Source organism: Chenopodium quinoa, unplaced genomic scaffold (genome assembly GCF_001683475.1).
Source record: "Chenopodium quinoa cultivar QQ74 unplaced genomic scaffold, ASM168347v1, whole genome shotgun sequence".
Classification (NCBI taxonomy): Eukaryota; Viridiplantae; Streptophyta; class Magnoliopsida; order Caryophyllales; family Amaranthaceae; genus Chenopodium; species Chenopodium quinoa.
Window position 1 is genome coordinate 1,533,859 of NW_018744949.1, and position 16,864 is coordinate 1,550,722.

At 42.0% G+C, this 16,864-nt stretch overlaps 1 protein-coding gene across 18 annotated transcripts in view; it reads right to left on the reverse strand.

Annotated features, from left to right (window-relative positions):
- The window catches only part of LOC110706249, a 56,454-nt gene that overhangs the window by 30,905 nt on the left and 8,685 nt on the right, over nucleotides 1-16,864 (reverse strand). For 9 of the 18 annotated variants that reach the window (XR_002508300.1, XR_002508298.1, XR_002508299.1 and 6 more), the window contains exons 4-7: nucleotides 14,178-16,034; nucleotides 12,389-12,435; nucleotides 12,188-12,289; nucleotides 9,427-9,543 (exon numbers count right to left, since the gene is read on the reverse strand). Coding sequence is in view for 8 of the 18 variants with exons in the window: in XM_021884145.1 (XP_021739837.1) it covers nucleotides 28-132 (105 nt within the window). In the remaining 10 variants the exon portion in view is untranslated. Of the gene's footprint in view, nucleotides 1-27; nucleotides 154-1,453; nucleotides 1,576-9,426; nucleotides 9,544-12,187; nucleotides 12,436-14,177; nucleotides 16,035-16,864 lie in introns of those variants that run through there. The other 9 variants (XM_021884143.1, XM_021884146.1, XM_021884145.1 and 6 more) reach the window with 8 other exon arrangements.

Consider the following 16,864-nt stretch of genomic DNA (forward strand, 5'->3'; position numbering starts at 1 on the left):
AGACAAGTTCTAAGGCTCGAAACTCACTATGGGCGTCTCCTTGGCAGGAGAATTAGAAGAGGTCCGCTTCTGTTGCATGATGGAGGCTCGCAGCAAAGCACCCGCCTTCTTAGATGCGGAGATTTGGTCCATAGATTCAAGTACAATTAAGAACTACAAGAGTTAGAAAAAAATTTAAAAACAAATCAAAGAAGGGTGCATATATTCAAGAGGCCGGCTACCTCTGGAGGACCGACTGCTTAGGCCGCAAGCGGCCAGGAAAAACTCGTCGTAGAGCCATTGAAACTCTGGGATGCAGTTTAGGGGCACTTGCTCTCGTACCCCAGTAGTAGATTTTGCCCTAATCTATACTTTAAAAAGCCCTCGGTCCAGGATCTCTTCCATGGCCTTTAGGGGAACCAGCGGCATGCTGCGACCGCCTGCTAGAAGAGGCGGATCCTTGTTCCACCTATTATAGCGTTTGTTCTGCAGACGGTCAGGGATGGCAATGATGAGGAAGGTGTTCCTCCAATCCTTCCATTTATTTTCTTTGCCCCATGTCATCAAGTAGCCTTTGTGGCTCGTTATTTGGTACCAGCCGGTACCGCTTGCCTTAGAGGTCCGGCTGAGATAGTTCATATGGGTGAACGCCTCGAAATTCGGCTGCACCCCGTGCATTTCACATCCGGCTACGTAGCCAAGGATGTTGAACCAAGAATTAGGGGCTAACTGCCAAAGCCCCACCTCGTATCCGTCGAGGATTTGCTGAATGACTAGGTGAAGGGGAAATCGTAGCCCCGCCTTAATGGCCACCTCGTAGCAGCCAAAACAGGCGTCCCCGTAGCTGGATCTTGCGGGCCAGACGACGGTATCCTTGCCATCCGGCATAAATACTTGATAATCCGGACCCATCGTATGGTCCGAAAGAAAAGTGTCTATTCGTTCTTTCATGGCCTTCATACGGCCCTTTGGTACATGACAGTAATAAGGATTATTCAACTCCCTATGAGAGGCGGATGGTTCCGACCATCCGTCCCCCTTTTCAGCTGCATGAGAAGTTCTCGCCTCATGCAAGCGAGCATGCCTTTCCTCTGAGCTTATAGAGAGGGGCCGACCCCTCTTCTTCTTCAGGGGCCGTCTGCTGACTGGCCAGGTCAACAGTGAAGTGGGAAGGGGCTACCTTAGCTCCCTCCTCAGAGCTTTCGGCAGAAGCGCCGCCTTGGGTCCCTGCGGTATCAGACGGCTGGTCTGACGTTTCACTAATTGGAACCCGGAAAGAGGAGCCATCAGAGTTTTCTATTCTCTTAGTCTTTTTTGTTCTTGCCATAATGTCCTGCATAGATACAAAGACAGTTGGATTCCGGGACTTGCGCAAAGTTTGAAGTACCGCAGGGCAATCGACACCCCTAGTCCTAGACTTAGCCGTCCCCGGTGACCGGCTGATTGCTAACCTAGGCCGTGCCGGATGCTTTTGAGGTCTCATTTTCAAAAAAGAAAGAAAAAGTGCAAAAGCAAAAAGAATAAAAGAACAGACGGTTACCTGAAACTTATGTTCTGAAGATCTTGATCGAGTAGGCGCCTAGTAAAACAGTCGTCCTGGCAGGTCAAAAGTTGCAAAGTGTCAGAGCTCAAGTTCAGGGGTCCGAGAGTTCTCTTGAAAAAGTTCGCAAATATGAACAAAAGACTTGGTCAACATGCCTTTATATATGGCAAAAGAGAATGCGAAGAGTCGCCTCCAAATTCAAAAAATGAGCGGGAAAAATGCTCGGCCCGTCATAGGGCTACACCTGTAGCAGGTCGTCGCCTGTTACAAGCCAACACCTGTCACAGGTGACAGGTGAACAGTCACACGTCACCTGTGAGGGGCAAATGATTAGGGGATTTTTCCCTACCAATCATCATCTAACAAGTGAACCAATCAGGTCCTGCCATGTGTTCGCCACATGGGCCAATAGGAGTCTGCCACGTGTCAGGCGTTGATCTGTCCACCATGGACAAGTTGTGTCACGCCACGTGGCCTCCATATGCCAAGCAGGCCACCTAGGCCCAATTTTCCGAGGGAAGCCCAGTCAGCCCTAGGTTAACCAAAACCTAGGATTTGACACATTTCCCAAGGTTATAAATACTCTAATTAATCCTCATTTAAGGGGGATTCATCAATTAAATTACTCTCACCTAGAGAAAACCTTTAATTTTTTCCGCATTTATAACTCCTAAAACAAGTACTAACTTGACCGTCGGAGGCGAAACTCCTACCACCCGGAGTCTCCGTTGTTTTGCAGGTACAGGCGCACGGTTCCAGTCCCGGAATTGTAACTCTCCCGCATGACATCAGAAAACCCCGAAAGATAAGTAACCGTCTGTATTGCCTTGGGGCAATAGTCGGATTTATCTTGTTTGCGATAAGTCATTCAAACGTACATGGGTTATCTTCAACCTAGACGGTTAAAGCCGTTTGAGAATATGACGCGTTGAACAATATACCACCCAAAAGGGAGATGTTCTCTTCAACGAATTCACCCGGATGGGCGTCGCCGGATGCCTGTTCTAAAGCAGGCAGTTTAAAATATGTTGGCTTTATGCCTTTAAATGGCTAAGTTAGGTACTTAGCATTTTAACGTTTGGGCAAGTTCATGCCTGGTTGTGCATTGCACAGGGAACTTTAAAAGGTGCATTGAAATAAAGTATCCTTTTGTTCATTTACTCTATTTATAAAAAATAATTACAATTTCCCTAGAAGTAGTACTTTTTTAAGTTGTCTACATTCCAGGTTCTGGCTAACTGCTTGCCGTCTTGTGTTTCCAGGCGGTAGGTACCACCTCTAACTTCTTCAAAAATCCGGTAGGGGGCTTCCCAATTTGGGGTTAGCTTTCCTTGCTCATTTGCCTTACCGGTTGACTCCATTTTTCGTAGCACAAACTCCCCCACTTTGAGGGGTCGCTTGTGTACTCTTCTGTTATAAGCCCTCGTCATTCTCAGACGGTATACCTCATGACGCAAGGCAGCGTTGCCCCTGCGCTCCGAGAGAGAATCCAATGCAAGACGCATGGCCTCCGAATTAGCCTCTTCGTCATAGAACATGACTCGGAGTGTAGGCTCATAAAGCTCAATTGGCAAGATGGCTTCAGTGCCATATGTCATGAGAAACGGGTTTTCACCGGTTGCCCCCGTTTCAGTTGTTCTGATGGGCCAAAGGACGTGAGGTAACTCAGCCGCCCAAAGTCCACCGGCTCTTTCAATCTTCTTTTTTATGTCGTCTGAGATGAGCTTGTTAAAGGCTTCAACTTGACCGTTTGCTTGGGACCGGCCAACAGATGCAAAACAATGTGAGATCCCCTGATCTCCCAACCAATTCTTGAGGGTAGGCGTTTCAAATTGAGGACCGTTGTCAAACACCATAGACATAGGAACCCCAAACCGGGTGATGATGTTCCTCCAAATGAAGGAGATGACATCCTTTGTTTTGATGCCTTTGACCGTCTCTGCCTCGACCCATTTGGTGAAGTAGTCTACAGCTACCAGAATGTATCTTCCGCCGCCTGTGGCAGGCGTATAAGGACCCAGGATGTCCATGCCCCATTTTGCAAATGGAACCGGGCTGTAGATAGCCGTAAGATCTATTGTCGGACGGTGTATGAGCCGGCCTAATCTCTGGCACTTGTCACATTTCTTCACCAATTCCATGGCGTCTGCCTCAAGGGTGGGCCAAAAGTAACCTTGCCGCCTAGCCCTCTTTGCTACAGACCTGTCGCCTATATGTGAAGCACAAAAGCCCGCATGCAGATCCTCTAGCACCTCTTTTCCCCTTTCTGGGGTAACACACTTCAGTAACGACTGGAGGTAACCCTTTCTGAAGAGTTCTCCCTTGTACATTTTAAAGCTCAAAGCTCGTTTTTTAAGTACTGCCGCTTCTGAAGAGGCATCCGACAAAGTGATGTCTACCAAATAATCCCGGATGGGGTCCATCCAGTTAGAGCTTCGGTCAAGAATTCCAATGGGGTCATGCTCAATACTTCTTTTTTTCCATAACCTCATAGAAGACTAACCTAGGCGTATCACAGGTGGCATATGAGGCCAATTTGGACAGAGCATCCGCCTGGTTATTTTCTGACCAGGGCACTTGACTTAGATGGAATTCGTCAAGTGTCGCCGCCTCATCTTTAACTGCCTAAAGGTATTTGATCATTGCCGGATGGCTAGCCTCATAGTCACCATTGAATTAGCTAACAATCAATCGAGAGTCAGAACAGGCGTCAACTTTTCTTGCCCCTGCCGCCTTACACATGCGTATTCCGGCTAGCAGGGCTTCATACTCAGCTTCATTGTGTGAAGCTTGAAACTTGAACCGTAGTTCATATTCATAAGTATCTCCTTCCGGAGATTTGCAAATTACGCCTGCACCACAGCCGTTTGAAGTAGAGCTTCCGTCTACGAATAACTTCCAAACCTGATTGGTATTCTCCGGCCGTGCTGGCCTAGTCATTTTAACAATGATGTCGGCAAACGCCTGAACTTTCACTCCCCGCCTAGGTTCAAAAGTTATTTCCAGGCTTTGCATTTCAACAGCCCTCTTGATCATTCTGTCAAATGACTCTATGGTAGTCATTGGACGCTTGAGTGGCTGATCAGTATAGATAGTCACTGGGTGAGCCAAGAAGTAGGGTTTCAACCACTTGACAGCTTTGTAAAGAGCTAGCCTAAATTTTTCGATCATTGGGTACCGGAGCTCAGCATTCCTGAGTATATGGCTGATGAAATACACCAGGAGCTGCTTGCCGTCTCTTTCGGTAAGGAGAACGGCACTAAGGGAGTGATCTTAGACGGCTAGGTACATGTAGAGAACTTCCTTAGGTAGGGGGCTCACTAGCCTTGGCAAAGAGTGCAAGTGTTGCCTCAGCCTCTGAAATGCCGCCTCAGCTTCTTCTCCCCATTCAAATCTAGATCTTTTCCTGATTGCTTGGAAGAAGTAAAGGCACTTGTCACCTGACCGGCTGAGGAATCTTCCTAATGCTACCAGGCAACCTGTTAGCTTCTGGGCCTCCCTGACAGTGCAAGGTGACTGCATGTCAATCACCGCCTACACCTTTTTCGGATTGGCCTCTATGCCTCTTTGATCAATCAGAAATCCGAGAAACTTCCCAGACTCAACACCAAAGACACACTTCATGGGATTAAGCATAACCTTATGCCGCCTGAGGGTGGTGAAGGTTTCTCGGAGGTCGGCTATGTGATCCGACTGAAGCTTGGATTTGACTATCATGTCATCAATGTACGCCTCTACATTCCTTCCGATTTGATTGATGAAAACCGTGTTTATCATTCGTTGGAAGGTAGCAGGCGCATTTTTCAACCCAAACGACATCACCGTGTAGTAGTACAACCCCTGATCAGTGACGAAGGCCGTCTTTTCCTGATCCTTCTTCCATAGGGGAATCAGGTGAAAGCCGGAGCAGGCATCCATAAAACTCATCAGGGCATGGCCGGCTGTAGAGTCGACCAGGCTGTCGATCTTTGGAAGGGGATAACTATCCTTCGGACATGCCTTGTTCAGATCTGTGTAATCTACACACATCCACCAGGTACCATTCGGCTTCTTGACAGGGACGACATTTGCTACCCAATCCGGGTAGTAGCATTGTCGAATGAACCCGGCATCCAAGAGCTTTTTGACCTCAGCGGATGCCGCCTGAGACCTCTCTTCACCATGATCCCTCTTCTTTTGCCTAACCGGCTTTATTTTGAGATCAACAGCTAACTTGTGGACAGCTAGATCCGGGCTGATGCCTGGCATCTCTTCCACTTCAAAGGCGAAGATGTCTTTGAATTCTTTCAGAAGTTGGAGCAAGTCTGCCCCCAACTTTTCAAAACCAACCGTCCCAATTTTGACTGTTATGTCAGAGCGGCTATCGTTCAGGACAGCGTCAATGCTCTCACCAGCCGGCTAGGGTCGGGAGTCATCCGGCCTTTCCCCGGCTAGTAATTGCTATTTTGTTTTTCTGGCGGGGGCCAACTGGTCCGCCTTTCGCTTTTTGTCGGCTGCCTTGATGATAGGCGCGTCTTCTTAGAGGTCAGCAGGTTCCTCGTTATGACCGGCTGCGGTAACAGTCGGCCTGACATCTGAGAGGTAACACTCCCTTGCCGTCTTCTGATCCCCGCTTAGGGCACCAACTGATCCATCATCCCTCTGAAACTTGATCATCATAAGAGATGGGATGATGATAGCCTTAGACTCGTTGAGGGTGGGGCGGCCCAGAATAAGGTTGTAGGCGGTCAATTACTCAACTACCAAAAACTTGACGACCATATGTCGTCCTTCCCCCTTGTCCCCTAGCCGAATAGGTAGGTCAATCCTACCAACCGGATGCACTACTCCTCCTCCAAAGCCAACTAGGGGGTGGGGAGCCTTGTGCATGCTACTAGGTTTGTACTTGAGCTTTGTCAAGCACTGGTAACTGATCAGGTCAGACGAGCTCCCGGTATCGATTAGGATCCGGCCAACTCGTTGATTGGCAACTTTGCATTCGATGACAAGGGGGTCATCGTGAGGCCGCCTGACCATGCCCCTATCCTTCTCTGAGATGAAGACCTCAGGGAAGGTGTCTTTCGACGCCTGGCCCTCATCTTCTGAGTTGGATAATTTTCGGATATTATCCTTGGCACCCGGGATATTAGGACCTCCGCTTGCGAAGCCGCCTGCAATGGTGAAGATAAGCTCTTCATCCGTTTCAGAGCTAGCAACCGGTTTCTTGGACGGCTGTCCTCCATTTGATTAGGGATTGCGCTTGGACTTCACCAGATAGGACTTCAGGGCCCCTTCATCAGCCAGACGGTCCAATAACCGCCTGAGGTTATGGCAACCATTGGTGTCATGGCCGACGTCCTCATGGAACTTGCAATACTTGTTTTTGTCTCTGTTCTTGATAGAGCTTTTCATTGCAGCCGGTTTTTCGATTGTCAACCGGTCCTTTATCTCCATGAGGATGGAGGATCAGTCTTTGTTGAACTCGTACTTAGGGACGTACGGTTCCAACTTCCTTTGCTTCTTCTGGGACGGCTTACCTGGGAGGTTAGCTGCCCAGACTTCTTTTCTTTTATTCTCTTCTTTTTTGGCCGGCTGGTTAGGCCGGCTGTCCCTCCTGTCGGACCGCTAGGGTTCCAACGGATGCTTGATAGAGCAGAGCTCAGTTGCCTGTATATAGGCCTCCGCCTCCATCAGCGCCTCTTGGAGGGTGACTACCCTCTTACGGACCAGGTCAAATTTGAAAGCTGACCTATCCTTCAGACCCTTGAAGAAGTCTGTATATGCAACTTCGTCAGACAGCCCCTGAATCTGAATTCTCATCAGATTAAACCGCCTGACATAGGACCGAAGTCCCTCCTTGTCACCCTGCTGGATAGCCCCTAGGTCGAGACTTGTCTTTTTAGTAGGGATATTCATGGAAAAGTTGGACAAAAACAGGTATGCAAGCGTCTTAAAGTTATTGATGCACCCAGCCGGCAAGTTGCCGAACCATCGCTGGGCTATGCCCTTCAATGAAGCATCAACACCAGGCGGCGTCATCCAACCCCTGTAGGTACATGAGGTTGGTGTATGCCATTAGGTGGTCATCCGGGTTGGTGGTACCGTTGTAGGCACCAACCAACACATTTTTAACCTTGGCCGGCTGTGCCGCCTCGGTTATCTCCCGGGAGAAAGCCGAAGGCTGTTCCCCAAGGTTTAGCAGTTGGAGCTGCCAGTCCATGGGCTGGACCTGGTAGGCCGCCTGACCCCCAAAGGGAGCCGACTGCATGAATGGAGATCCATACGGGGCGTATGGCTGTTGGGGCACATACGGAGCCTTCTGGATCAGATGAGGGCCAGTACGTGCAGACATGCTGCGTGATTGACTCCCCTGCTGCGTCTCTGAATGCTTCATTGAAGTATTTCGGAAACTGTCTGAGTAGGTCGACGTTGAGGCCGACTGAGACATGCTCTGACTTCTCTTCTCCTGAATAAACAACCTGGCGTCAGAGAAAGTCTTCTTTGACCCATCCGGCTGTGTATGCCGGATGGCCTTCCGTTGCCCCGATTCGAGGAAACAAAGTTTCGAGAGGTCGATCAGGGGCCAATCGGTCCCCTTGGGTTTGGGATGCGGAGTAGGCACCGGGTCTTTGATTTGCTTCTTCCTGGAGGGAAAGGCTTCTTTGCCGACTGACCCTTGCTGGAGCCGGCTGACTTCTTGATTATATCCATGATTTCCCCGTTGAAACTAGTCATTAGATTCATGAGTTCGTCTCTGGTGACGGGGGCAGCACCCTCCGCCACCTAGGGTTGTCCCACAGGCTTGTCGCCTGGGTTGTTGGGACCAACTTTATCGTGACCCCATTCCCTTGTTTCCTTGGAACGGGTGCGCCTAGATAGGAATGACCCGTTTGGGGCCATGTAGGTTTCGACGTTGTAGTTGTCCCCATTGCCACTCTCATGGTCCGTATGGACCTCAGGGTCAGCCGGAGGCCGGCTGCCCTCTACATTCGGTACAGCATCAGATGTCATCTTAGTAGTACTCTCCCCACAGACGGCGCCAAATGTTTCGGGTGTTTTTAGTCCCTCAGGAGAGTTACAATACGGAGTATGCGCGCCTGACTTCTGTACCTGCAAAACCACGAAACTCCGGTTGGGTGGAGTTCCGCCTCCTACGATCAAGTTAGTATGATTTTCGGATGGGTAAACGTGCGGAAAGTAAATAGGTATTTCTCACTGATTCAGAGAGATTCTGCAATTAATATTGCTCGGGTTTTGTGTATGTATTTTTTTTGAATGCCCAATAAATTAGGAGGATTCCTCTATTTATAGTGGGGGAGACAAGTTCCCTGATTAGGGTTTTTATGCCACGTGTCAGCATCCGATTGGATCCCGTTGGGCCTCTGGTGGGCTGCCACGTGTCATGATTCTACTGGGCCACGTGGCATAGGGTATTTTTACCTAAACAAAGTGCATGATTACAATGGGGCTCAAAGTTGAGTGTTGAAATATTCTCTACAATAACAGATTTGAGACATTAACACAAAAACAGGATTTAAAATAAAACATCAAAATAACATATAACCTGCCATAGGTTAAACAATGTAAGAGTCTTGTGATACACTTTGATCACCACAAGATTCAAATTAGACAATGACAAAGGCAAAAACAGAACACTCTCTATATGACATATATCACATGGTTTTGATAAACAAAAAACCAAAAAACAGAAAACCACAGCGATACCGAACAAACCCTTAGATTTTGGTCATTAGTGCAATTTCTTTGTTTAGTACTGAAGGTTTCTAATAATTTAACTAACCAGTCCATTTTAGGAGAAAATCTATATCATAGATAACTTATCATAGTAATGCTACAACATTATGAATTACATATAGGCATAATTACTTCAACCATATAGTTAGAGATAATATATCAAAACTCACAAGGACAAAACGATATGATCAAGCCAACCACCGGAATAGCTATAGGTTTTCCTTGTCTCTTTCAATACCTCTAGCTATCAAGTCCACATTCCTCTTCTCTATTACCTTGAAACCAGGCTGGAAAGAGCAAAAAAGGACATAAATCCTAGGGAAATTATGGCAAAAAATTATGGCAAAAAAAAAATCTCCTTCCTTTCCAAAAAAATGACAAATCCTCGTATGTAAAACGGTAACTTTCTCGTGCGACATAATTGGAAGATATATATATATATATATATATATATATATATATATATATATATATATATATATATATATATATATATATATATATATATATGTGTGTGTGTTTGTATATATAAATACATGTATATACATATACATATACATATACATATACATATACATATACATATACATATGTATAGGGCCGGGATCCGATGAGAACACTCCTAATATATGAGAACAAATCTAAGCCTTAGGATATAACGATATCAACGGCTCTAATAAATCCAAACTTTTCATCCATATACTTGCTGCTACTCAGAAAAACAGAGTGAAGAAACTACGAGCTTCAATTTCAATGAGATTCAAAGATTTCGAACACAATTCCGTTTGATTTTTGTCAGATTTCAACAGCAACAAGAATCAACAAGTTTCATAGATTATACAGGGGTAAATAATCAACAAATGTTATGTTAGTTTTTTCCGAATATAATTTTCTTAATTTTTGTCAGTATTTTCAAATTTACACTTTGTTGTTGTTTATCATTATCTTGTTTGTGTTGAAATAATCCTTTTACTTAGTTGATTAATTTTTGTTATGGATTCTGTAATTAAAACTTGGTTTAAATTGGGTTATTGGTGCATTTTTATGATACTTATGAATATCCTAATAGTGCATACAAGGTGTTTGATAAACTGCTTGTTAGAAAATCTTGTGACTTGGTACTCTATTATCAATGAGTTTGTTTTGAATGAGTTCGTAGGTAATACTTCAGATACTTTTGATGCGGAAAATGAACTGCCCTTTGTTATTAGGGGTAGTCAGATTGGTGTGGCAGACGGGGGTAGTTTGGTTAATGTCTTAGTTGGTGGTATTCGAACAGATGATGATCTTGGTATTTATCATATAAGCAAACAATTCTTTGCTCATCTGTCAAATGAGAAAATAATTCGTTCCTCATTTATCAAATGAGCAAAAAATTCTTTGTTCATTTATCAAATGAGAAACAATTCTTTGTTCATTTTGTCAAAATGAGCAAACAATTCTTTGTTCATTTATCAAACGAGCAAACGATTCTTTTTTCATTTATCAAATGAGCAAACAATTCTTTGTTCATTTATTAAACGAGCAAACAATTCTCTGCTCATTTGATAAATGAGCAACAATTCTTTGTTCATTTTGTCAAATAAGGAACAATTCTTTGTTTATTTTGTCAAATGAGCAAAAATTCATTGTCCATATACAAAATGTGCAAACAATTCTTTGCTCATTTATCAAATGAGCACATAATTCTTTACTAATTTATTAGACGAGCAATTGGTGTGCTACAATGTGTGGCGTGCCTGTGAGGACTGTAGGAGCAGCTTAGTGTTGGCTCGGAATGATGGCTGCAAAATTGTTGGTAGCACGACATGGTTGGTGGCGCAGATATTAGGATGTGTGGCCTACTGTGGTGTTATATTGTTGTTGTTGTGCGTGTGATTGCGTAAGGAGAGGATGGAGTTGTGGTGTAAGATAAGACCTTTGGTGGAGATGTGCGTGTGATTGGGTAAGGTGAGGGTGGAGTTGTAGTGTAAGGTGGGGGTGGAGTTGTGATGTAAGATAAGAGCTTTGGTCAAATGATTAAACTAATTCTTTGCTCATTTATCAGACGAGCAAACAAATGAGCAAGCAATCAAACTAAAATAAATCTTGCTCATTTGTCAAATGAGCAAGCAATTATTTGCTCATTTATCAAATGAGCACATAATTCTTTGCTCATTTGTCAAATGAGCAAGCAATTATTTGCTCATTTATCAAATGAGCACATAATTCTTTGCTCATTTATCAGACGAGCAAACAAATCTTTGCTCATTTATCAAATGAGCAACAATTCTTTGTTAATTTTATCAAATGAGAAAACAATTCTTTAATTTGTTAATTTATCAAATGAACTGATTAAAAATTTATAACATAGAAAATGATTTAAAACATATGATAAAACCTATTAGCTCAATTGGTAGAGCACTATGCAATTGCATAGGGGATGTAGGTTCAATTCCTACATAGGTTATCTCTATAAATAAAATTAATTAATAAAAAAATAATCAAATTCGTACTAATTAAATTATATGAGCAAAAAACTGATTTGAAATGATTTATAACTATATAAACTTTGTTACAATTAAACTCTCATACAAACTTGTATCTCCACTTTACATAAATGAACCTACGTGGGATTCGAACCCACATCTTTAGTGCACTTGCACAATTCTCTACCCTTGAGCTAGTAAGCTAACGTATTTAAAATATTCAAACACACTCACAAATGAGCATTAATTTGACAAAATGAGCAAGAATCATTAGCTCATTTGACAAATGAGCATTAAATAGTTTGCTCATTTGACAAATGAGCAAAAAATTAATTGCTCATTTTGACAAATTATTTGCTCATTTTGGACAAAATAGTAAAGAATAAATCAGCAAATAAGCAAAAATTTGTTTAATTATTCATTAAATCAGCAAGCTGGAAAAATGTGGGAGTTACTAAATTACCATTTCTTTTGTTCATTTACTCATATAAAGATGGAAAAATCGTATTCCAGGTCCAGTTGGGGCAACTTCTTCAACGCTAGATGTGGCCATTGTAGTCAATGCCTGGATCAAATAATCACACATGCAAATCAAAGAATGAATTTTATACTTAAGGTTAGAAAGAGAGGAAAAATAGGAAGGGAAAGAAATGTAAGTCAAAACCATAATTGTGCCAGCAGCAGATGTTGCCCTCGCTGTTGCAAATTCTCCTGCAAGAAAATGATCACACCAAAAACGGAGGTTTTTCCGGTTTCTCAATTCACCATAGAGTATCTATACAACAGGCTTAGACAAAGAAATTAAACACTCCACTATTCAGGAAGAAACTAAGAAAATGAATGTCATAGTATAAACAATAATAGCATGGTGAGGATGCCATGGGGAGTGTCAGATATATGCACCTTATGCAGGTACTTGCAACATTATATACTTTTAAAGTAGGAACTAATATAAAATGTGGCTCATGAGATTGTAAGACTAGAGTATTGACGAGTGTCAGACTGTGAATAATATTAATTAAAGTATCATCTTCAGAATCATATTCATATATGATAGAGCATCTAGTTTAGAGTATTTGATTCAAAGCATTGATCCAATATTGCTATATTAAACGGAGTAACAATCAGCACTAAGTAACCTAACACTTTGGAAAAAACCAATTTTATTTAACTCTCAATAGTTGAACTATAATCACTACTAAAAATTGACCACAACCATAACTATGAACCTCAACAACCAAACACTATTTTTTCCTTTGACTCGTGCATCACACAGATTTAGAAGCTAGTCTAGCTATATGTAAATGGAATGAGAAAGATATGGTCAATCATGTACCATGAAAAAAGCATCAACATAGCATAAATATAATTATATGTTCAAATATGTCACAATAGGAAGTAACAAAAAAGTTTGCTCTACAACCTAAAGTTATTCAAGAATTCAATAAGTGATAAAAAGAATACTATAAATAATCCAATTTTATGTTGCATAGACTCAGTCACTCACTCACCGTAAGAATCAAACTCCTTAGAAGCATCCAACACCTTTTTGAAAATTCTTATTATGTATCAGTAAAACAATTTATATACTCTAGCATCCACGTCCATGTACGATAACATGTAAAAGTATAGAAGGAAAATTCGAAAGATATGACCGTCATATAACACAATAAACACATTAAATGCCCAATTAATGATAAATGGAGAAAATCATTTAAGATGAACTCTATTGAAACATAAAAATTAGATACCTTACTTCCTGCAATCCATGATTTTATATGTAAAGGCTTATCTTGTCACTATTTTCAAACTATAAAGTAACGTTTCTCCATCTCGAAGTAGATGATTTTCTCAAAAGTATTTCAATTCTACCCGAAACAACTTCCAGTGACAACTAATAGACCGTTAAAATTGGCATGAGACTTTCAAAATCCGCGGATTATTTAAATAATTTGTATTCCATTCCATCGTATCACATAATATGCACTATTCTTAAATTTCTTGTCAACTTTGATCACCAATACAATAACTCAAAATTCCATTCCATTCCTCTTTCGTTTTCCTACCACATATCTCCAACAATGGAGGAATTCAGTTTCTTAAAGGGGAAGGATAATGGATCCTTCCAATTCCCTCCCATTCCCTCCATTAAGTATCCAAACAAAGGATTGTGTATCCTTCCTTTTCTCTTCTCTTTTTTTCCCTCCAATTCTCTCTATCTAAACATAGTGTAAAAGGCAATAATACATAAAATGCACGAAGTATAAGCAGTATAATCCTAAACCCAAAACGAATTACAATGACGGCAGTGTCCCAAACTCCCAACACTCAAGTAAAACATAGAAGTATCATTAAAAGCGACAATTACTAAACAAACTGAAGCAAACAAAAATCAGTAGAAGCTAATTGAAAGCAAAAAAACTCTGAAAATAGCAAAGATTGAGTGAACTTACAGGACATGAGGTAAGAAAGACCGACAACACATATCGAAAGAATGACAATTCGCTTCTTAGCTTCTTCAACCAAGTCACGAGAAGTCACCAACCGCCTCTGCGACTGCGAATTCATTTTCACTCCTAATTTTCCATTCCAATCTCAATTGAATTCTACAAACATCTTTCAACTCAAGCAACAATTCATACTAGAATCAAAAATTAGCAAAATGCTGGGAATTTCAAGAAATTTACTCAGAATCAAGAAACCTTTAGTAGAAATTGATCAGCAAAAACATCAAGGTCAATGATCAGGAATTGATTACTTGTTTCAGACGAGACAGATTAGCACGACCTTCACCATACACAAGACCAAATACATGAGCAGGAACCACTAGACAGATTACCTGATCTTTGATGCGTCGATCGCCGATTGATTTTAGGGTTTTAAGAGAAAGAAGGGGAAACAAGTAGGTTTTGCTGGAAATCTAGAGGGAGATGAGAGAGAATAGCTGCATTTGAGGGAATTTCAACAATGGTTTTGATGGAGGAGAGAGAAAATAACTTGCAAAATGAAGGGGGAGAGAGAAAACGCTGATTTTGTTTTTGAAATTATATTTGAGCGGGATAAATGGTGATCATTGGATGCTATTGATCCAATGGTTGTAATATGTCCTCACATAACCAGGTTCTCAAATAAGGGATGTGGTCTCAAATGATCCCACATATATATATATAAAATAAATTTTTTTTTTTTTTAAAAAAAAAAAAAAAACCTCATCCAAGAAGAGCTGTTGCACATGTTAACAATTACATTATGAAAGGAGAGGAAACAACATTTAAAAGAAACTAAAAAATGTTTAAGAAAATGACAATGACCTGTACTACATAATATTGCACTTGGCACAATGCAAGAAAAAGTCACCACTCTATCAAACCTATTTAACTTACCAATATGGCATAAACAACATAGGCTAAATGTTGTTTAGGAATCATGAATAGAAAAACTACCTTTCATGAGGCATCATGAAGAGCCTGATATTTTCTCTGACCTTCCCCTGGAATTCAAGAAGCTTGTATCTTTCATCACCATAACCACCTCTTTCTGCAATATGAAAATAGACATTAGAATATACTTCATCCGAACCTACCCTTGGTTTTGTCGAACTTCACTGAATTAGTTTTGCTCTGTACGTGTGGCTACTGCGAGCTGTAATTGATACGTTGTAATGTTTCTTTGCTGCTGTTGTCGTCGTTATTATTGATGCAATTGTTGTTGCGTGAGGTGAGAGGTGGCAGTTGATGGGCTGCGATTTGATGTTTTTATAGGTGGTGTTAGAGGCGACCTGGTGCAGGCTTGATTGGAGATGCGGTGAATTGGGAGAAGGGCCGGCCAATTGATGATTGTTGGTGGCGGGAAGGTGGTTGAGATGGTGGAGAAAAAGGTAGAACTCGGAGGAGGTGTTGTAGTTGACTTTGTGAGCAGGGTAGTGGTGGAATTATGAGGTGGTTGTGTTGTGGGTTGCGTTGCTTGTTGGTGTGGGAGGTTGGTGGCAGCTGGAGCTGCTAGGGATGCTGGAGGTGTGGGTGTTGGCTCGGTGTTTGTGTGGGAATTAAGAGGTGGTTGCGAAGGTTGATTATTGTTGTTGCTGTCTGCGGGTTGCCGTTGTAGAAATGGAGGTGTTGATGGGTTTGTGTTGAGCGAGGCAGCAAGAATTCGAAAGGAGATGATGAGTGGTGGAGTTTTAGAAGATGGAGTGGTGATGGTTAAGGTTGGGGGTAGCAGCTTGTTTAGTGATGTGCATGTGACCGAAACTCCGAACTTGCATTGAATTTGAAACTTGACCATGGCCTGAACACACCTACAACACGAAGAAACTGAGGGAGAATTGGGAAATATAAAAATATTAAACTACAATAAAGATAAATAAACAAAGTAAAAAAAAGTAATAAAAAATTAAAATAAAAAATAAAAAAATTCCTATAAAATATAAACTATTAAGATTAAATTAAAAAAAACTCAAATGAAGAGATAAAAAAAAAGGAAAATAGAAATTAAGAGAAATAGCAAAATTGACTCTAAAACTACCCTTAAGAGTGACATTAATGACACTCATCAAGCAACATGCTTGGAACACATTATAATTTAAGGGTTAATCACCAACATGACAAAACTATAGGTGGATATACATTAGTTAGTTTATTTTCCAGATGTTTATTTCACTCACAGTAATATATACTCTTCATTTTCCTAATACATGATTTTTCATTGTGAAAAGTAGAAATTAATACTAATAAAGCGTGGGAATGAGTCATGCCAACACTAAATGATGATTATTCAGATTTGTTTCAGGGTTTTTGGAGTTCCTCGGGAGAGTTACAATCCCTAGTATGCGCAGCCGACGCCTATACCTGCAAAACAACGAAGACTCCGGTTTGTGGGAGCTCCGCCGACGATGAAGTTAGTATACGTCCGGAGTAGTAAATTGTAAGGAAATGGTAAATATTTCTCTCTGATTTAGAGAGAATTCTGCAATGAATATTGGTCGGTTTGTGTGTTTTGTATTTATGGGTGAATTTATGAATGCCCAATAAATGAGGTTTGGTCCACTATTTATAGTGGGGGAACCTGTCCCTCATCTAGGGTTCCATGGACACGTGTCACTAGGGGATTGGAGCCCTGTAGGCCTCTGAGACGATGCCACGTG